Source organism: Diorhabda sublineata, chromosome 2, assembly GCF_026230105.1.
Source record: "Diorhabda sublineata isolate icDioSubl1.1 chromosome 2, icDioSubl1.1, whole genome shotgun sequence".
NCBI classification, from domain to species: Eukaryota; Metazoa; Arthropoda; class Insecta; order Coleoptera; family Chrysomelidae; genus Diorhabda; species Diorhabda sublineata.
The window spans coordinates 26,113,910-26,136,964 of NC_079475.1; the positions used below are offsets into that span (position 1 = coordinate 26,113,910).

Sequence of the window (23,055 nt, forward strand, 5' to 3'; positions counted from 1 at the left end):
GAATCAAGATTTTGTCTGTATTCATAGATAGGCGTATAACATTATATAGGCGATGTTGTGAACGGCACGGTCAGGTTAATTTTTGTCAAACTGAAAGCTTTAGTGGTGGCTCTATCATGGTTTGGGGAGGAATTTCTTTCAATGGTCGCACGGAATTAGTGAACCAGTGAATGATGGAAGACTAAATGCTGACAGGTCTTATATTGATATCATATTTATTGAAATAATTCGATAATTGTTGGGAAAGTCCTTGTACATATGGTGAAAAAAAATTGTTTTGATGTTTTGTTTGTATTTTGTTTTTTAATTGATTGTAGTGACTGTTTATCTTTTTTCCAATAAATTGGTCTCATAAATTCTATCTACTCCGAAAGCTTCGTTAAATGAGTATCGATAACAATCGTAAATCTGATTAGTACCATAGTTGGTATAGCTGAAAACAACCGACAGATTAACATAGACTAACACTGTACCAAATTAATTAATCATTTCAAACGTTGAGAACTGGAGTGCTGTCAATAATGGAAGCGAATATATTTCAGGCGAATCTGCTGTCCTCGAAGTATCTGATAAATATTATTTATTTTTGAAACTTATATTATCATTACCAATAGTGTCAACTCTGCATATTCCAGCATATCAAAATTTGGAAAATAAGCAATCAATAATTGATTTCAAAATTATAACATTTTTCAAAATTACATATAAGAAACGATCGATATTTCAATTGAAAACCATTTTAGAGAAACTTACAAGAATAAAACTTCAATTGAACCTAGAAATCTAGAAACAAAGAAATTCTAAAATACTTTACTGGCAGATCAAGAAACAGAAAAAGTTAGATTACCGAATACATTGGTTTAATTAAATAAAAAGTAGAATTTTTTGATACTCACACTAAAACCATCTGAAATGATAATTGTGAATTGTATCCAATTAACTACCCAAGAATTTTGGGCCATTAGAACAGTAGAAATAGAAAAGACTCGACCATATTTTTAGTTAACCGATGTATTTAAGAAACTTGAAAAAATCAACCTCAAATTTGAGCCAGGAAAATTCATAAAATAAGTCACCTAGTTTTGGATATTCTATTACAGAAAATGGGATGAAGCTATTTTCGACTGAAATTCAATGTGTTGAACAATTATCTGAACTCACGAACCAAACACATGAAAGATTCAGATTCTTATTTTTCAAAACTACGAGATTTCAAATATTATAACTTCATTTTACCTCAATCTTAAAACTACACGATTATCCGAGAAACGGCTGAAAGGATATCCAAAAAGAATTTTTTCATTGCCGAGTTGTATACTCCAAAATCATATACTATTTTGGAATAGAATATTCGAATAATCATTCGCTCATCAATCAATCAATCAATTATTTCTCCAGAAAATAATCCATGAAAACTCTTGTTATTAAAATTTCTTGTTGAAAGGATTATTCTTAAAGCAAAACATTTGACAGATTCATGGTATGAACTGATAATGATACCAAATATTTTTTATGTGAAATAATCCTAGGTAAACAAGCTGAGAACAAAAATGACGGTCTAGATTATGCAATAATTCATTTTATAAGAAATATCCCTGTAATCCACAACAGAATACCAAAGACAATGAAGAATGCCCTGTCGTGCGAATGCATACATTAAATTCCTGATGCTGTATGTATATCAGCAAGTATGAAACTTATTACTTAATACTAACACCCTCATGCTTGTCAAAAGGGCTTGAAGACACTACCACTTGAATAAATAATATACCAGGTAGGAGGTCCACAATTGAAATACTGTATACTTCAAAATCATATTGACTGATGTGAAGAAAAGTTTGTAAAAAAAATGAGATAGTTAAAGAGACACCAGTGAAGTGGAAATGTTTTGAGTCGCGAATTAAATAACTTAATTTACAACTAAGTAAATACTATTTATTAATATATAATATAAATAAAGTGCTTTCAAAATAAAAAAAAATAAGATTTGTAAATAGTTTAGAAAGCATGCCACCAACTACTCGTAGCCAATAACTGGATAATTTGCTAGGCCAATATTTACAGTCTACTGCCAATAACTGGGAAATAATTGGAAAATATTCTTTTACAATCAAATGACCTATCTGAAAATGCAAAAACATGCATTTAATTGAAAATTATTCTGTTGAGGAATTAAAAATATACCATCCGAGCTAAACGTCACTATGAAATTTGTTGACTTATCGAAATAAAGGTTCGGTGAAGTTCTAACGCAATGACAAAGCGGAAAGGAAGTGCCTCTATCATTTGTGTCACGTTTGATGGAGAAATCATAAAGGAATTATAGTACGGGGACTTGGAAATAATATCTTATTTTGAATAAAAAAATTGAGATTTTTATTGCTAGGAAACAAGTTCACTATTGAATATGATAACCAGAATCTTACCACTATTTTGAAGAATAAATACACGAGTACATAGATCATCGGAATATTCTTTATATATTATTCATGTACCTCGGGAAAGAATACCGTGACCGACAGTATCAGTAGAATGGATGATTAAGAAACAAATATATATTTGTCATAATAGACAATTTCTCAAAATTCATCTTCACATATTCATGTGATAGAATTAACACGAAAATTATGAAGAAATGGATAACTCAATTAATACTAGAACTGGGAACATCTGAGAAAATTATAATGGACAATACTACATACTTTTAGAACGAAAATTTATAATTTCTCACTTTCTTGAGCACAAAGTTGGAAGCAAATTCTATTCAAACTTTTTCAATGACACTAAATTGACAAAAACTGGATATTTTCCTCTTCAAAATGTGTGTTACATTCATCAGCTAAATTACCTTTCAATGCAATATTTCTTAGGTTGATCACAAAAATTTGAATTATCTCTAATGAAAATACCCGTTTTCTAGTTAATAAATTTCAGACTAACTGAAATATCAGTATCCATTATACCAAAAAATGTCTTAATACGATCTCCTAACATTAATAAAGACTCTTTACCTCAACAAAAACATAATTCTTTCAATTTAAAGCAAAATTTCAGTATACCGACTCCAATACGAATAATTATTTGCAATGAAATAGAACCCAGAAATTGGGAAATTGATTTATTATGGATTAGCTAAAAGTATATTTGTTAAATAATTATATAATTTAATGGAGGATTGTCAATATTTTCTTCCTAATTCTCAATTCGAACAATCGTTCTTTTTTTCTGACCTATTTTTATTATTATAAATATCGTACACAATACATACATAAATACTTTTCGATCAAAATTTTATTGCTGATAATAATATGTTCCACTGTTTTCATAATACGTTTTACAGTTGAATTTCCTGGGTTATTTTATAAATCCTCTTTATCTGGGTAAAGTTTTACCCTCCTATGTCATTCCATGAGTAGCTCCGGTGGCATAATCCTTTAGCTTACAATTCCATCAAGCGAAATATCTTTCTCTCCACAAGATTGCTTCAAGCATATCGGCACAACAAAAAGGTCTTATATGACTCGAAACAGAAAACGAAATGCTATAGCTGCTTTTTGAAGCAGATAACAAATGGGGTTGCTCTTTACGGAGTGTCTAACTGACGAACAATTCTGACCAATATGGACTGTAAAATTCTAAAATATCTTTCCATTTTTCTCTGTATGTATGATAATCGACTTCCTGTGAAGATATGTAACATTAACCAATTTCAAAGTTTGTTATTGAATATATTTGCTAATAATTAATAATAATAAAATACCAGAAATAATTTGTAAAACAGAGTTTTTTGCATCTGTCTTAATAAAATCTAACTATATACTTAAACGGTACTAATAAAATAATTGATTGAGAACTGAACAATAAATATGTCTTTGGGATAGTACTACTCACTTTTTCAGTTTTGAGTTTCAATTGCTACATGGTAAGGCTTTGATTACAACCGGAATATCCTCAATTCATCATTTTGTCAACATAATAGGTGGGTTGAAAATTTCGTAGGCACACAGATAGCGCTACTACTATTAAATCCATATAAATTTCAGCTCAACCTTACCTTCAATCAATCAAAAGAAGATAGATAGGAGTAAAACAAATTATTGGAAAAACCTACAGGAGCCGAGTCAGGAAAAACTCTCTTGGGAAACCATAACCAGAGAAGATCTGCTGAATGAATCTACTCAAGTAAAAACAATCTACTAATACTAACAGAAGTACTATCGAGGCATTGTCACCCCAATGGACACCTAAGACGGTAGACGTCGAGAGAAATGTTCTTAGCAGATAATGCTGCGTGCCGTTTTGGCTGCACAGAGAACGGGACTTCTATCTACATTCTCTCGAAGTGTGGAACACTACGGAGTGCTACACCTGGGATAACATGGAATAGAAGATGAAGACCTCTGGCAGCTACAGCCATTCCACATTCTGGACTTTTTGAAAGGAGTGGGATTAACAGAACAGGTATAAATACCCGGTATCGCGACAAGAAAGGGGGAGACAATAGATTTATTTGATCGCAGTGTATATTACACCCCACACAACCTTCAAACGACATGTGTATATATTTTATCGCTTTATAACTATCAGTTGTGAATTATAGTATTTTGAGAGAAGTAACTGGGAGGATCTAAGGAGGTTTCCTAATCGCTCGGTTCTTCACAGGGAAACATTTTCTGATATTGTAATACAGGCTCGAGAAACGAGAAAATTTCATAGTGTTAATCAAGAATGTCGTGATCAAATAATTGTGCAAGATAAAGAACTCATTTTGTATACCATTTACAATAAAGGGAATATCGGCACTAGAACTTCGTCTAGACAGAGCGGCATACAAAGATCATCTCTACACCGAAATATTAGACGTAATTTACTCCATTTATATCGTGCCCAAAAAGTGGAAATACCAATTATATATTCACTTATTCACTAAATGAGAATTTTCCACATATTAGAAGAAAAAAGTTAACAATGCAATTACTAGAAAAACTGAATTATAAATGATCAAATTTGATGTTCGAATTCATAGCCAATTTCTAACTTTTTTGTAACTTTCTAAATAACATTGTTGAAAACATGATATCAGTTATTCGGCGTCAAAATTTAGTGCAAAATTATGAGAGTAACAAAAGTTTTGGAATTCAATTATCCTTGGAATGATTAGACTTCTATCTAGTATTACTAAATGCCCTCAACAGTCTCATACAGTGTACCAAAATTGGTATTTGAGTTGAAACGTTGCGAAGAAATTCAAGAATTTCTTGTTTTGGGCCCTACTTTAACGGTCTAAAATTCCTAAGGAACGCAATTTGGTAAAGAAGTTAATTGCCCTCAATTGAGACATTTTGGGTTTCCCCATATGTCTCTATTCTGTGTCTGATGTTATGTGGGAAAATTCGTTTGCATTTTCTGAAGAAACAGAATCAAATTTCTCTTCAAATTTTTTCTTTGAAAGTAGGATTTTCATTGGTTGAATCCTTGACACTAAAGAGCTCTTTCAAATTATATGTGGTTGCCAAGTTTCAAAATATGTGTTTTCTGATGAGATTTCAGAACAAAGAGAAATATTTTCACCACTTTTGCTAAGTTTTTCTTTCTCATACTTTTTGCTTCTAGTCACCTCTTCTGTTTGATCCTATTCCTTGCTCAGGATGGACGTTGATTCTAGTTTCTAAGTAAAATCTATCTTATGGATTTCAACATATACACAATAACTTAAGGAACTATATTTTTCGAGAATTGTTGAATGTCACTCTGTTGGGGTAGCCTGCTGGAAACAACGAAAGAATTCAAAGATAAAATTGAAAGAATGATTATCTGGGAAGACAAATAAGTATATTACGCTCCGCCTCAACCAACGATGAGTAAAATACTACGTCAAATGCGTCCGGTTTTATCAACAGCACGCAAAAAATGTTGTTTTTATCTAACGACTTCGTGACTTCGTATTACAATATATGAGCTCTCTTTGAGCTTCAACAATTTTCCGATCGAACATAAGCTTTTAGTGTTTATTATTTTTCACTATACCCTGTATGATATCTCTATTTTATAGATTGTTTTTTGAGGTAGTCACGAGCAGTATCACTTCTTAACTATGAGGTTGGGGATATTTCATATATTTTCCCCAAATATTTTCGTAACTTTTTTCGTTGGACGCAGCTAGATATTGTTTTTGCTTTTTTGTAATATTTCTTGATGTTTTTCGAACGTTGTTGTCATAAAGATTTGTATTGTCATAGTCGTCAGAATATATGAACTATATACATACATGTTTTTTGTTTTAGATAATCTGTTGCCTCGCAGTAAGGTCTGTGGAATATAATGACACATCTCCAGATGTTTCTAGGGTTTTCTTTTCAACAGTAGATGATGGTTCAGAACAGGTAAGGTTCAAGCATGTACTAATATCCTTAGCTGACCTCTTTCAATTGGTGTGAAATCAAAATTTTGTTAAATTTCTTCAATCATCATAATTCATAGTTTTTTCCAAAAATTTTATTTTCACGACAATTTAAGTAAGAGAAAGAAATCTTAAATATAAAATTCACGTATCAGTTACCATACTCCTCCGAAACAACTTAACCGATTTTTATCAAAGTTTATATCCAAATTCAGTAGGTTTCAGAATCGGTAAACATCTATTTCTTGTACCCCTAAATATTGAGGATGCTCCACTCCTCAATTTTTTCTATGAAATTTTTTGTTCTTATTTTTTCATGATGCAGCTTCTAAAAATACATACAACCCTTAATTTCTACCCTCCTATGATCAATTCTTATTTTTAACTTATTACATTTGTTCACTTATACTTAAAAATTTTATTACTCTCAATTTTTCGCCCTTTCTACGATCAACCTCCATTTTTGAATCGTGATTTCCACTTTTTTTATTCTATTCACAAATTTACAATAGAGTTGCAAGATGGTAATATAATATATAATTATGTAGGGATTCCTTGATTGTATAAGGTTTTTTTCTTCTCAATACGCCAGTTAGAAGGAAAACACTTTTTAAAATGAAAATCTGATGCTTCTTAAATGATTGCAAGATCTTTTGCCATACTCGGACCGAAGACTCAACAGCGCAAAAAATATAAATTTGAATTTTCTCACAATGTTAAAATTATTTTAGCAGCTCTCACTCTTACTATTTTATTTCTATAATTTCAGGAACTTTCTGCACAACTTGAGCAGGTCAATGATAATTCAGAAGGATGGTCTGGGTGGTCACGATGGACTCCTTGTTCTAGATCCTGCGATGGCGGCATTTCTCGACAGCTTAGAACTTGTACAGTAGGCAAGTGTCGAGGAAAACATGTGCAGTACAGAATTTGTAATACTCAGGTATGTATTTATTTATGTATATACTGTAAATCGTCTTGTTTAGCGGGTTTTACTGAATGAAAATTATTTTTTGAAAAAGGTAAAAATGTTGACATATCGACATATTTCAGTCCTCATCAAAATGTTTTTGAAAATATATATCAAAGTCACTGTCAGTATTTTATAGTATTCTGAGTTCTATAAAGAAGTAAGTACAATACTCTAAGCTTCTTTTCACAAAATATTGAATTTTAAATTTAAAGGATTATATTTTCAGTTATTTGATTCAATTAACAGAGTTCATGTGTGATTTGAACGATAATTAGCTTCTAGGACTCTTCTAGGACTGATTGATTTCCTTCACCGGTTGATCAAAATGTTATTGTCTTCGTTCCCATTAAATTCAGTGCACCTTTCCTTAACTGTGAATAATTTGAATATGGTTCTGTTCTTTTTTGTCTTGATGAGCAACTAAAGATACGGAATTTTCTATATTCCGTAATAATATTTATGTTATATTCTCATTGATATAATCATATAACTTGACAATGTTAGATTATAATCTGAATATAAACGAAATTGAAACGTAGAGCTGCTTATATCATTTTTAGATAAAGAAATTGTGCATCTCTTCATTATTTCCCATTCTTTGTAAAAAAATTGTAACTTAGTCAAGATCATCACACAGTGAACATCATATAATGATATATTACAGACTATTTCAGAAAGGTATTGAGTAATAAAATGGGGAATTCCGTCCGGTTCGGCTCAATTTCGGTGTCGGACATAGGCGTAGGTCTTGAAATAGTATTGTTTGTAATATTAAAATTTCAAGTAATTGCGGAAGACAGTTGGAAAAAGTATGTTTTCTGGACTGAAGTGTCAATATCGAAATATTGTGTAGGGATTACTTAGGTAGTAGATTATGCAGTTACGTTTTGAGTTTAACAGGTAACGTTTAAATTTCTATTAGTGCCTCTGCCTAATTCCAATCCTATTTCAGATTTGGCTTCACCATGTGTCGTGAGGGCAATGGTGCCTTACCCAAAATTATCAGACTTTTATAAGTATATTTGTTTATCTTAACGCATGCTGTTAAACCGTAAATAGTGTTCAAATATTATACGATTAGTAATAAAATAGAGTCATTTACACCAACGAAAAGATGTTCCAATAATTCTTCACTATCAGTGAATGACAAACTTATTATTTTGAATGTACACGATTGCATGAAATACGATTAACCAAAAGTGTAATTCGAAGAAAAGTTCACTCTTTTTATTTAAAAAAGAAATACCCACCCTAGACAAGATTTCAATGGAGCTTAATAGACGTGGATTGATGAAGGTTATACAGTACCAAAAATGTGGCAAGATACAAATATAACCAATGCTCGCCAAGCTTTCATGGAATGCCTGTCAACGGGTATTAAGGTTCCTTCAAGTAAAGGGAAAAGACTGCAAACCTTTTACTCGTGCCATACTGGAGATTACCACGAGGACATGGATTTGGATGTTTTTGAAGACTATTTTGGTGAAATGATAAAATATCTCCCGGCTGATTCAGTAGTAGTTATGGATAACGCAAGTTATCATTCTCGACGCATAGAGAAGAATTGAAAACGTCTGTGTGTATTCATTGTATAGGGTCCTTCACGACGAACTGAATCGATATGTGTGTGGAAAGGAATGCGACTAGTGTTCTGGAAATTTGCTTGCATGGGTTTTCCTAAATGATCGTTTTAGTTGCAAAAGTGTTTATCATGTACCGTTTAGGATTTATCAATGAAGATTATTTCAATTTGCTTGTAATATACGGGGAATGTGATAGGGTTATTAAACGAGACTGCCATATTTTCCGTTTGCGATATCCGTATAGACCACGACCCACCCCTGATACACTTACGCGGCTCAGAGCGTATCCTGAAAATTCATTAACCGATGCGGAAAGAGATTTGGGAATATCAGAGATAAGTAAACACAGGAGGATTCTTAAAAAACACAAGTTCCAAGCGTATTTTATCTCGGTACAAAAGTCACGTGACGATCAAAGAAGGATTGCTTTTTGTGAATTTATATTAATTAAAACTCAGGAAAACGAAATTTTTTTACAAACCTTAATTTAGACAGATAAGGGTAAAATTCAGAATAATGGAATATTTAACCAGCGTAACTCTCATTATTGGAGTGATACTAATCCTCACATGTTGCGTGAAAGACAGTTACAAGGGTACTGGAATTTCAATGTTTTTGTTGCGATAAAAAATGACAGTATGCTGGTGGTACACTTTTATGACGAAAATTTTAATGGTAATCTTACTATTTAAATTTAAGAGTGAATTTTGCTTTAAATTTTTGTTTATTTCAGGTAACAGATATCTAGAAATATTAGAAAATTATTTACACCCACTTGTATCAGCACGACGGAGCCGCACCACACGGTAGTGCGCTTGTAAATAACTTTTTACAGATCAATAGTCCTTACATGTCAAATATATAGCAGTAGTCAATTAATTTATTTGTAGTTTTATTAGAAATTATGGCCAAATACAATAAAAGAAATATGTATAAATGTATAACAGTACTAAAATTTTACTTACAATAATTGATCAAGATTTCTGGTGATTTTGATATTATTAAAGCTTGTAAAAATTTTTAAATTCATGGAATTCAAAATTCAATATTCAAATTTACTTTGATAGAAATATTGATCAATTGAATTATTTATTCTGGTTACTATAGGAATTTTTATTAATTTTTGATTGATTTGATTTTGAATTTCAAAATATATTGTATTTGATTCATGAAATATGAAGATTTGTTATAAGAAATGTTGCTGAAGAAATATTATTCAATATTTCTTCCAACACATTTTGGGATGTACCTTCTACCAAATTAGATATGGATTTGCTTCTCTATCAAATTGTATCTCATTATGTTCATATTAGTAAACCTCATTCTCTCCGAACTATAGAAATCAATGTAATGATGACATTTATTTCGCCGCTATCTGCTATATAAAATAAGGAATCAAAGAAATGATATTGAATTTAGGGTAATTTATATGGAATGAAACCACGACTTCGATAAGAGGAACAGAAATAGGTAATGCGTTTCAGATGAAGCTGCTCTCGATCGGATGAAACTGGGGAACGAAAAAAGGGGAGATCGATAAAACACCTACAAAGATAAGTTACTCATACTCTTTTATTGAAGACTCCATAAATTTTGAAAAAAATTGTGAACTCATTATATTTTCGATATATTTTGTACATGACAAAAATTTTATATCTTTCTCTAGTGTCTCCGAAAATTAATAAACTCTATTAATCAAAGGTTTTGTTCAATATCAAAAAGGTATTGGAATTTAGACATAAGGCATTATGTTCATATTATTTCAGGTCATGATAATCGATGTTGAAAAGACAAATAGACCAGACTTTTCAATTCAATTTTCAAATTATCAGTTAATCCAGACCCGCGCTCAAAAATTGGAATGGCAATGACGTTTTTTCCGTCTATTTCTCTCAATACAGCACCGATTTTTATAATTATTTGAATTCAGGTTCTACATGTCTTTTATTTCAAATTCTCAAAGTCCACTTTGTGTTGGGGCCGCTTTTTCCCTGGGGGTGATTTCTTTAATTTCCTAGAACTTTTGATAAATTAATGCTTCTAAACTAAACTAAATTTTGAAAGACGGTAGTCAAGTCACATCGTCAATTTTTAATCAATCTTTCAAAAACTATTGAAAACAAAATTAATTTTAAAAAAGAAGGTACCTAAAATCTATCAATCAATTAATATATAGATTGATTGCAGCAAATTTTGGAAATTGTGAACTAAAAATTTAAACTTTCGGGACATATGTTATTAATGAGGTGTGATTCGATTTGAAACTCTCGCAACGATCCAACCAACTCAAAATGGAATTATGTAGAATTGGTTTGTGATTTTTGATATTTATATGGCTAATAAGCAGTATATCTCACTCATCTGTGATCTTTTTTATGACGAAACCAACTTGGTCCTCAAGATATTTGAACTTCAATTCGTGTCTTCCTATGTCACAAAAAAGATCACAGATTTGGCTGAAAGATCTATCCAACTATCAGATCCTGAATATAGATGCTAAGCTATTCAAAAAGCAAAAACTGCATTGAAAGAGAATAATTATCAGGAAAAAAATAATCTTGAGTAAAAAATGAATAAACGTGTTCTCTGTTGATGACCTAACAAGTAATTCAATTAAGGAACAGTTTAAACAGGGATACTTGAATGGAAATGTAGTTCTCTGCTAGAAATCAAAATATCAAGACTTTCAATCAGACAATAAAGGAAACACAGTGTAATGAAAAAATTCTTTAAACAGATAATAAATATTCTAGATTTTCAAACAAATCCATTTAATATCTACAAGGATTGTCCAATGATTTTTAATCGAAGTTAATACAAATTTAGAAATTACGACGACAATAGAAAATCTTTTTTACATTTTAAACTCCACATCTCCGTATAATGATATCCTACGACCTATTTACTTATTTATTTATAATAATCCATTGAATGTGTTGTATATATTATCTATCCTCACAGAAGGAGAAATAACATTAATACTCAACGCTATATTTTTATTAAAATCAAATAATATATCTAAGTTTAAAACACTTGTACTTACATTGAATCAAGTATAAGAAGAAAATTTCAAAAAGAGCAATTAATGATAATTATTCTGTCAACGTATCTCAAACATTTTTAGCGTTGTTAGGAAATGCACAAACCATGCTTCAAAATACTTGCTACGATGAGAATAAGTCTCTAAAAGTAACTTTTAGATAATGGTACCGAATAATAGAAGAAAGCAATTGTGGGAGAGAAGTTGTAGAATGTTATCGCAAATGTTTAATTTTACTCATATAATTAACTGAAATCAATTAGTCATAATATCACATCAAAGCAACAAACAACAATCCCCTAAACAAATCAAATCATCCATATTTCTCTTATTTGCAAACTTGTATATATAGCAAAGAATAAATTTACTAACAATTACTTATCTACTTGCTAGATGAATGCATATCCATTTCTTTTCTAATTTGTGAATTTTGTTACGGTCAACGTAGGTAAAAATATTACCTTCCTACAACTAAATGATTCAGTCAAACAATATTTAATTAAGCGAAATCCATTTCCACATTAAATTCTTAACCACGCCCATTCAGATAATATTTTAACATTGTCAAGGCCTGTTTTTTGCGTGACAGGAGAGATATTTGCATAAAGTAAAATATCTAATTGCATTCCAACCTTCATAAGTGTTCGTAACATTCCATCAAGGATTTAGTTTCAGATACATTCTTACTCCTTCAATGTTATTAACAATTTAAGAGGTTATCTTTTGGTCGAAATAATCATCATAATCATCATCATAATCATCATAATCAATTATATCAATAGAATACCGTTCTATTTGTGATTTTCAGGCTTAATGTAACTCAATGATTTATTGACAAAGTTTGGATGAAGAATATCGTGGCAAATGAATTCGATAATGCGTATTGAGAGAATTAACGGCTTGATTACCGGATTCACGTCAAAGGTTTATAACATATATACAGACGAGTATCTTATATGAAGTAAAGCGAAATCTGCCAGCTAGGATATAAGCGTTTTCGTAGTGAGATAGTAGCATAATTAAACACCAAAGTGTGATAATTTTAATATATTTCCGAGTTTTCAAATACTTACGTAGTCATCGTCTGAAAGTATTGCAATAATTAGTTAAGAATTGCGGAATTTTGAATTTCTTTGTTTTTTTCTAAAAACCCAAATTGACGCTTGATAGGAATATTGAGGTTATTGAATGTGGTTATTATAGAAATTGGTATTAATTTCCAACTGTTAGGTTATGAATGACATTAAATTTTTTTAGGTTAAATTGGGCTAGGTTGATGGAATAATACTAAATATTGATTGTTTATCTAATAATTAACATTAAATTTTAACAGGCTAGGTCGTTATGGATGGACCTAGAAGTTCTTGGAAACAACAAATATCAACTCATGATTCTATTTCATAAATTTCAATGTTACTGTGAATATCTTGAAGATTGCTTCTTCTCGGTGATGTGATAATTGAGGTGGAGGAGTATATTTTCAATTGCTTTGAAAGCCCATTTCCATATAATAATACGTTCTCCACTAATCATTTAATTGTGCAACCAATCTTTCATTTCAACAACAGATGAATCATAGCGCTATTTATCGAGACGCATCCATTCTCTCAGCCCATTACTTTCTCATTATTCTCAATATTGTATCTTAATAATTTCAATATAATTCATATGAGTTCAGAATGGTATAGTTTATCTTATAAATTGTCTTCGTTGTCTATCGTTATCTTGTATAAGAAATTCCAACGTAAACAATGGCATTGAATCAAAATGAGTGAACATTTCATATTTATTTATCCTAGTTATCCGTGAACTTCACGGAAAACATCAACTTGGCTGACCACACCCGACGTAACGGCATAACTAAAACCGGACACCAGAAGACTACTTTAAATCGAAGGTAATAAACGGTTTCAAATTTATAGCGTAAGTCAGTTTCAAGTCCTTTGTTAAACATTCAGGACACCCCGACTATTCAATTGTTTTCGAATGTAAAATGAATTATTATTTGGGACTTGTTATGATATTAACGATTAATTTCTGTGCTCCAGATAATTCAGGTAGATGAGAGACTATAGTTAATATTGGAGACGAGTGCAACTGCTATCATATTTCATATCAAAATATTGTGACGGTTAACATGAAAGAATAGGCAAGAGGTATAAAATCCATCCATATGCAACCCAATTTTTATAGGGAACTAAAATTACATACACATGTTGGCAAATTTTATAGAAAGCGAATTGAGCTTTCAGCATTCAGCCGTCTTATTTTAGTGGGGTGAGTCGAGAAGAATGATGAAAATCAACTGAATTTATGTATTTATGTAGTTGATGCTTCCAATTCATTATTATCCATTATCATCACAAAAATTCTGTTCACTAGAGACAATATGACGCTATCAATACTATTTTATTTCGAATTTCACAAGCAAAATCAATCTAAATTTCAATTGTTCTACCTTTTTCGTGGATTCTCTTTTGTTTCGCTCTACTGTTAAAAAATCTCAGAATTTTTGCCCTCTATACAATATCATTTATGTGGAGGTGATAAATGTCAAGTGGAATCTTCCTTTTCTTTTCTCTCCAGCCTTATAGGGCATCGCAAGTTCTATACTGTCAGAGATGGCTGTAGTTTATGACTGAAATAAGACTACGATCGAAAGGTTCAAATTGGAATGACATTCCATATGCCATTATTTCCAATTTGTATTATGGTAGATTATTTAGTTTGTCAGAATAGCAAATAACATATGAATAATTCGTATATACTTTGTAACGCAAGCGGCGATGTTTGCCTTTGGATGCTCTGTAGATTGTTTTCTCGATGATTTCTCGTCTTGAATTTTCTGCTTCTATCCAAGTCATTTTGCATTTATGGGAAGACTTCTCCGTAAATCTTTAGTAATGATGACTTCTTGACTTGAGGTCTCTAATGATCAATAATGACAATAATAGACAATATTTCTGATGTTTCCATCTAATTTCGATTGTTAGTCAAATAAAATCTGAAAATTGTATAATTATATAAATTAATAGATCACCTACCAAGCTGTCTTCGATCGATGAATACATCTATCTATTTCATTTGACTGATTTTGTATGACAAATATTGAACTTAAACATACAATTTCTCGTCGGTGTGTACATTCCATTCTGATTTCGCATTTACTTATGGGGCCATGAAAGTGAAATTAGAAATGTTATATTGACATGTACTTGTTAGTCAAAAGTGCTATGAAGACGAACGCGACGTGATATGTATTGCGATGATTCGTATTAAGTTGAAATGAAGTATTGGTATCACAATAAAATGACTAGTGCAGTAATACACTTAATCGTATTATTATGGGAAAATGGGTTCCCAGAGCAATTGAAAATATACTTTTCAAAGAAAATGTAACAAATTTATCAGTGAAAAAACTTCATAATAGAATAATAATTATATCAATCAATAGATCACCACATTTATTTCGGAATAAAATTTGTTCATCAAATTTATCAGTTTCACGAAAAAGAATCATCGTTCAAATCAACATATTTACAGTAACAGTGAAGTTTATAAAGATAGAATCATGAGCTACTCAAATTCTAAAGATCTTTTTCATTATTTCTATAAATTCACTTCTTCTTGTATGTGATATAGTTATATAAAAGTTGTGAAATTGTGAAAATGAAATAACTAAGAGTAATCTTTTTCATAGAGTACATTTCATGTCTTCGAATATTTATATCATCGAGAGCTTCATTTATAGCAATTAATATAGATATATAAAATTGTTGATAACAGCTATACCTTTAAGTCTTTATATTCAGACAATGTTTCATGGTAACAGTTTGTTGAAATATTGCTAATTAATGAATAGCAAACAAACTGGTTTTCAGCGTAGATAAAAGTAAAATATTAATGAGAATAAAACAAAGCGTTGTGAAAAGAGCTTAAACGGCTTAATTAGTTTGTCGATTTTTTGAGCAATGCTAGTCCAAAAGTTTTCTCTTCCCTTTTTGTGGAATATTTATACATTTTAAACATAACTGTTGGTATTTCATTAGTGGTTATTTTATCTGTGCTATCACCTATGTTTGTTTTTTCCAGAAACTTAATTCTCACTAGACAATAGAAGTTCGTATATGGACTGATGGAGTTGACGTATACATTGCTTGGGAATTATTGAATTATTTATATTCTACTCACCTCACTCTTTTATTTGTAATTCTCAGTTCTGGATAGTTTGTTCTATTTACTTCTGATTTCAAATGTTCATATTGAGTTTACGTTTTCTGAATACTTTGTCTGTACAGTTTGTGATTCTGTCTATTTAAAAGGTAGCAAAACTTTTGCTTGAGCGATCTCAGCACTTTAGCTCAACATATTGGAGAATTTCTCCAGCTTTGTTTTGATATACCAATTTTCATAGTATTTGTTAAACTTTCTCATCACTGTCACGAACCGTGCTATTATTCCGTGCTATATAATGTCTCTCCATAGTTGTGTAATATTTGTATATCTATATTCACGCTTTATTTTCGTCATAGTAATAACAGTGAGAAGTTCATCAGTTTTATAAATTGTTGGACTTTTGATAAGAAGCATACAACTTCAAAATTTTATCCATATATAGTCCAATCATCTGGTAATAATTGATAATATTTCGAGTCCTGATGTACTCTCTGAAACTTTCGAGTGATGTTTTCACTTCACACAATTGTAAATATTTTAGCTCGATTCGTGACTTGTCAAGAGACATCTCAGGAGAAGAACTTTGACTTCTTATTACCTCACCCTTTCACATTTGTAAAATATATCAAAACTTTTCCTAAATGCTAGTAAATTGGTAGTAAACTAGATATATATTTTAGTTTTCCCAACCAAAAGTTTTCATGTTGTGCCTTTTTAATGCCTCATGTTTTACTATTATGCATTTTCATTGTATATAATTTTTATTTCATTATTCTGTGAATCAAATTATTTGAAAAAAATTGCGAAATGCAAATTGACATTAAATTGTTATACATCTATACGGGTTACTGACTAACTGTACAAGTGAATTTAGTAAGCACGAGAAGTGATTATGATTTTTTAATGTTTTTAAGGTTTCTCTCCTATTTGTACAAATAATTTTTCAATTTGTTTTCACATCTTCAATAACTAATGCCACTTCTTGCGATAAATTCATAAGCTATCTGAAATTCCTTCTCATTGCAATGTTATCAAGGTTCCGTTTCAATTATAATCTAATGCAACAGGCTCGGACATAACAATGCTGTTAAGAAACTAGTTCAAATAGAAAAAAATGAAATTGTTACATTAAAAATTCAAGTATTATAATAACTTGGAAATTGTAACTGTTCAAGGTTAACAAACTCGTTTTATTTGTATAAGGAACTCTTTTACTGGTTCAAGACATATGAAAAGTAGATTTATGTTTTAGCAAATTTTCATCATAACACTTCCGAAAACTAACAGAATTTTGAGGACAGTCTCAAATAAGTTCTTAATCAGATCAATTGAAAATATTTTTCTACGACTATATCACAAAACTGGTGTATCTCATTTCTTCACCTGATTAAACAATTATAATTCTAGTTATTATTACAAAATAAATCAGGTCTCCTATGGAATGTCAAATATCAAGTAATGACACAGTTTCCTCACTGTAACAATGTAATCTTCAATATTGTGAATAATTGAACTTTTGTTCGAAAACTTCTAAAAAGAATGAAAATTTCGTTTGTCATTCATGTGTAATTGATATTTGTATTGTACCTATCGGATATTTATAAAGACACTAAATTTGAAGTTCATGTTTGCGACATCATTTAGCTATTATCTATTAAACCTGAAGAAAAAGTATAGAGTATAATTCGCGTGGTATGCTAATTTCCAGCTCGTACGGTTTATACTCGTGGAAAATGACTTCCATTCCTTACTCGATAAACAATTCCTTGAGATAAGCTAATATCACAAAAAATAACAAATTAAAACATGTTTAGTTTAAGAAATGGGCAACCTTTATGTTAAAATCGTATAAATGATTAAGCAATACAAAATCCACTTCGTTAAATAAGCTGCTTCTAAATTGGAAAAAAACTTGATCAAATCCAAGTATAACTGAATCTTTACAATGTGTTGGTAATTGAAATAAAAGTTAAGTCTATATCTATTCTATAAGAAGTATTGAGCTATAACTTTTTATCATTGTATTATATTCGAACCTCGAACCATTTAAATATTTAAATTATTGTTGAGACATTTAACAAATAATTATTGTTGTAAGTATTTTTTCTCAACTTTCTGCGAATTTCTTTTGCTTTTTTGATTTTCTGATAAGCAATTACATAATAAAATCGTTATTTTCAAAATATAAATCATCTCTTTTGGAAAAAATGACAGCCAATTCTAATTTTCATAGGATGTAATATGATGCAATTGAAATATTTTCGTAACACAATAAGTTGAAGTGAAGAGAAAAGAGGGAAAATCTATATAAGTACTCACTATATTGACATAATAGGGAAATATATAATTATTGAAGGAAAAAGTTTTCTATGAAATGTACCGTCTGTTTAAAAACTAAATAAGATTCTTGAAAAGAAAATTTATTTTGATATCTATATTATCATGTAAATCAGGAGCTGATTGCGTTTTTATCGTACCATGTTGTAAAAATTTCACAGAAACCGCATTTATTCATTTACATAGAATCGGTTCCTATTCGGGACCGAAATATTTTTCTAGTTCAAATGATTCTTTTTTTTTTCTAGCCAAAACATATTGTTTTCACAACTTTTCATCTGATCTTACTCTCCTCATGTGTATACATGCGGAAAGAGAATGACTGTTTGTCTTATTTGGGTGTGGACAAGGTTATTGGTCACTATATAAAATACATGTAATAGCCGATATTTGTATCACTTCTCCGGTATCAACCCATTAAAACAACATGAACCCATTGGTAAGTAATACCTAAACCTGATATTAATTGAAATAATCGAGAATAAATATTCTCAGTTTGTCATCCAACAATATGATATGTAATTGTTCATTCTGTTCTTAACATAAAGTTGTCTTTCCAACTCAAATGTTGATAAATCGTCTACTTATAGGTATCTTCTAACGGATAATAATCTTGAAGTTCTGACTTTATTTTGAACTTTATTCAAATACTTTGTCAATTTTCATAATTAAAACAATCCGTAGAACACCCATCATACGAATATCGGAATAAAAATTTGTTTTGGTCACACTAAAAAAAGTCTATCCTTAGTTTTCATATAACAAAAAATAAGCAGTAATCCACAATTACATTTACAAAATAGAATAGTATATTTTGATCGAACTGTTCTCGTATTTTTGATCATTGATAGCTTTCTCATTTCTATGTGTGTCAACAATTTCTGAACTTTTTTTCTCGTATTATTTGGATTTTTGAATTCTTATGATTAAATGTATATTTTTTGATATTCCACTGTTTGTTAATGAAATTTCATTTCAATTTATCGTATTGATGACTTTTTGAGATATTTTTTGAATTGAATTCATTTCTGGAGCTGTAGATCTGGTTCATAATGTACGTTCTGTTTACTGCTACTACTGAAGCAAAATTCACAATTGAACTCCTTGACACATGTTTCGACAAACAACTTATTCAAGTTGAAGATTATAAAGAGATCGAAGGTAAACTTCCCTTTAGATTATCAAAATATTTTGTTAAAGACTTAAAGAAAAGTCGAAACGTCAATTTTATCTATCTTGCGAAAATTATTAACAAAAAAACTAATTTTGAAATAGAAGAGACCTGAAACCACGAAGATTTAGAAACAAAAATAAATATTTATGTATATTTATGCATCTAAATGTTCTTAATTTTAGGTCTCTTCTGTTTTAAAATTTAAAAAATATCATATTTTGATAAAGGAGAAACGTCAGAATTACCAAAAAAAAAGACATTTATATATAAATATATATATATATATATATATATATATATATATATATATATAAGAGAGAGAGAGAGATTCAAAGATAGATGATTAAAAAATGAAATATTTCTCTTTCAGTCTGCAGTTATATTTTTCGTAGCTGTTGCTACCGCCAGCGCTAGTGGTATCTATGGAGCTGGCCTTGTTGCCAGCAAAGGAGCTATCGAAGGCGCACTAGGAGGTCAATGGATTCCTGATGTACCTGTAAGCGGACATGGTGGTGCTCCTCTTGTTGCCGCCGCTGGAGTAAGTGCTAGAGGTGCTCTTGAAGGTGCTCTTGGAGGCCAATGGATCCCTGATGTACCCGTTGCTCACGCTGCACCTGCTGCTCTCGCTGCTCCATGGGGAGGTGCTGGTGTCGCTCCATGGGGAGTTGCTGGTGTCGCTCCATTAGGAGTTGCTGGTCCTTTAGGTCTCGGTTTGGGTACTCCATTGGGATATGCAGCACATGGAGCTTCCAGAGGAGCTTTGGAAGGTGCTTTGGGAGGCCAATGGATTCCAGACACCATTGAACATTAATTATGTTCAGCATATGACTTCTGTAAATTATATAAATTCATTGAATAAAACTCAGTTATTTGCCTAATAAATTTTTATTTATCGGTGTATTGAACTATACACTATGTTTCTTAGATGGAGACATATTTTCTGTTGAATTTGATCCTTAAAACCTCCTTAGCAGTAAGAAATTGAAATAATTTACATAAATTTAAGGTCCAAATTCTTTGTTTAGGTTTTTATTTTTTTTGTGATAAATGGAAAGATCATATATAAGTTTTATAACAAAACTATTTTTTTTTCGCAATAATTGAATAAGTTATTTCAATTTTTTAATTGAGTACTGAGAACACGCCATTAGCTCCCGAAGAAACCCGAGTTCGTGTGACGTCATGTTGTTCGTTTTCACTTATTGCAGTTAATAAGAAATGATAAGTACAGTGTTTAGGTCTATTTAATTCTATTGCCATTGTTAAATATGCAAATTTATATTGAAAATGTCGAACCTTAAAAGTTAACGTTCTTGTTGGGTACCATTATGTACGAATACTACAAAAACAACAAATAAAATGTTTTCGAATGTTCCCCAATATGACAAACGAAGAAATAAATGGTTTTAAGCAGTGCACCGTGATAATCCCAAGACAAGATCGATTTTTTTGTTGTGAAGATCATTTCGCTATAAGTATTTCTTAACATCATTGTTATTAATTTGCAACCACCTGTAGACACATTATAAAAGATTATTATTACTTACAACATCAAACAACTTAAATTTAATCGGAGTATATAAATTACTTGCTGAAGATCCTGAATTTTGCTTGACAAATATTATTTTTACGACTTGAACTTACGTTGAACATAACATATAGCTTTGTCGCGGTAACTCTCATGCGATGTTCTACAATTCAAGAAATAAATAACATTAAATACAATGGAGAATAAAAACTTAAATATTTTCATTTATTATATTATTTTTTAACAGACTACTTACCTTTATGCCCTGGTACCTCGAACTTCTGCAGAATCAAATCAAATTTTTTTATAGCTCATCAGATTCAACTAACAACTCATTTGTTAGCAATACATTTCCAACATTTTTACAAGCTTCAATAATATTGAATATCACCGGAAATCTTATTTAATTATTCCTAGACGATAAATACTTAAGTATTCGAAAGCTCGGAAAATATATCGAAGTTAGTCCACTTTGATGTGTCCTTGCCACGATCCCAATATTATATATTATAAATTATATATTATATATTATATATTATATATTATATATTATACATTATACATTATATATTATATATTATATATTATACATTATATATTATATTATTATATATTAATTTTCGCCACCAAGAGGCATTAATTTAAATCCTTTGGATTTTTCAATTTGGTAGCAAATGAAGGCATTAGTTTACAAAGAAAAAATTACTTCCTTTCCACAACTGCGACGGAAAATAGAAGAAGTCGTGGATGTAATTAAAAATAATAGACAAGGATTATTTGATATTAAGAGATCTTTACGAAAGCGGATCATAAAGTGTATTGAAGTAAATGGTGGGCATTTTGAGCATTTGCTTTGAAGTTTTTTATTTTTGTTTACAAATTTGTTATTGTTACATATTTAAGGAATAATAAAATTTTTTTATGAAAAAATTAAAATTTATTGAACTTTTTAGAAGCAAATAACTCGATAACCGATTGAGTTACATGAACCAAAGAAGAGTAACTTTTTTTGTAGAATTCAACGCTTTTTAATTTTTTTTATTATTTTAGTTGTAAGTTCAGGCCAAATAAAGTTTACTTTGATTTATTTAACACAAACAAGTGTAACTAGTGCCCTCTATTACCAATGTTAAATTAGAATGCAAATTATCAGAACTTTATATGAAATTAAAGTCGTGACCAATACTAGCACTATCTATAGTAATTAGAATATTTGCTGATCCCAGTTAAATTCCTATTATTTTAATTAGTTTCGTTTCCCCAATGCTACTATAAAAATGTGAAAATGAATTATCTAACTATACTATCAAAAACTGGCGCTGGCAGGGTTACCATGTAATATCCTAGTTTTATTCAATCAAACTCATATATTGGAATTGTTTATCATACAAATATAGTTCATTCCACCCGAACCCGTTGCCAATCACCTTTTATGCAATATTCACATGTAAACACTTGAAACACCAGTAACTATTTCTAGCGATCGCAAATAATGCTACGATAGCATTTTTACTTAGTAGTTCAGTAAACTGTATTGCATACTATCACACAATATGTAATCAATATGGGTTAAAATAGTTTCAATTTAACAATCCTCAGTAATTACATGCTCAATCCTACATTTAGGGTCTAATGTTAGGAACTGTAACATCCTATGATATCTCTATATTCGAAATATTTTCAATACAATATTTTAATAAATTTTTATGTTGATAACATTGAGTTTATTATATCGGTAGTTTTTGTTTTCATAGAATAAACCATTAAAAATAACTTGCTTGTTTGTTAGAAAAATTTTGAAAAATGACTTCAATAGATGTATGAAATATTTGATTTATAAATTA

The 23,055-nt window shown here is 30.3% G+C and overlaps 2 protein-coding genes across 4 annotated transcripts in view; both read left to right on the plus strand.

Moving 5' to 3' along the window:
• The window catches only part of LOC130453192 (protein madd-4), a 119,754-nt gene that overhangs the window by 74,440 nt on the left and 22,259 nt on the right, over positions 1–23,055 (plus strand). For all 3 annotated transcript variants that reach the window (XM_056792810.1, XM_056792811.1, XM_056792812.1), the window contains exons 3-4: positions 6,285–6,383; positions 7,170–7,343. In XM_056792810.1, coding sequence (XP_056648788.1) covers positions 6,285–6,383; positions 7,170–7,343 — 273 coding nt within the window. The remainder of the gene's footprint in view (positions 1–6,284; positions 6,384–7,169; positions 7,344–23,055) is intronic.
• Positions 18,919–20,560, plus strand: LOC130453194 (spidroin-1-like). The gene is made up of 2 exons (XM_056792816.1): positions 18,919–18,948; positions 20,054–20,560. The coding sequence occupies exons 1-2, from the start codon at positions 18,937–18,939 to the stop codon at positions 20,492–20,494; spliced, it is 453 nt and encodes a 150-aa protein (XP_056648794.1). The 5' UTR covers positions 18,919–18,936; the 3' UTR covers positions 20,495–20,560.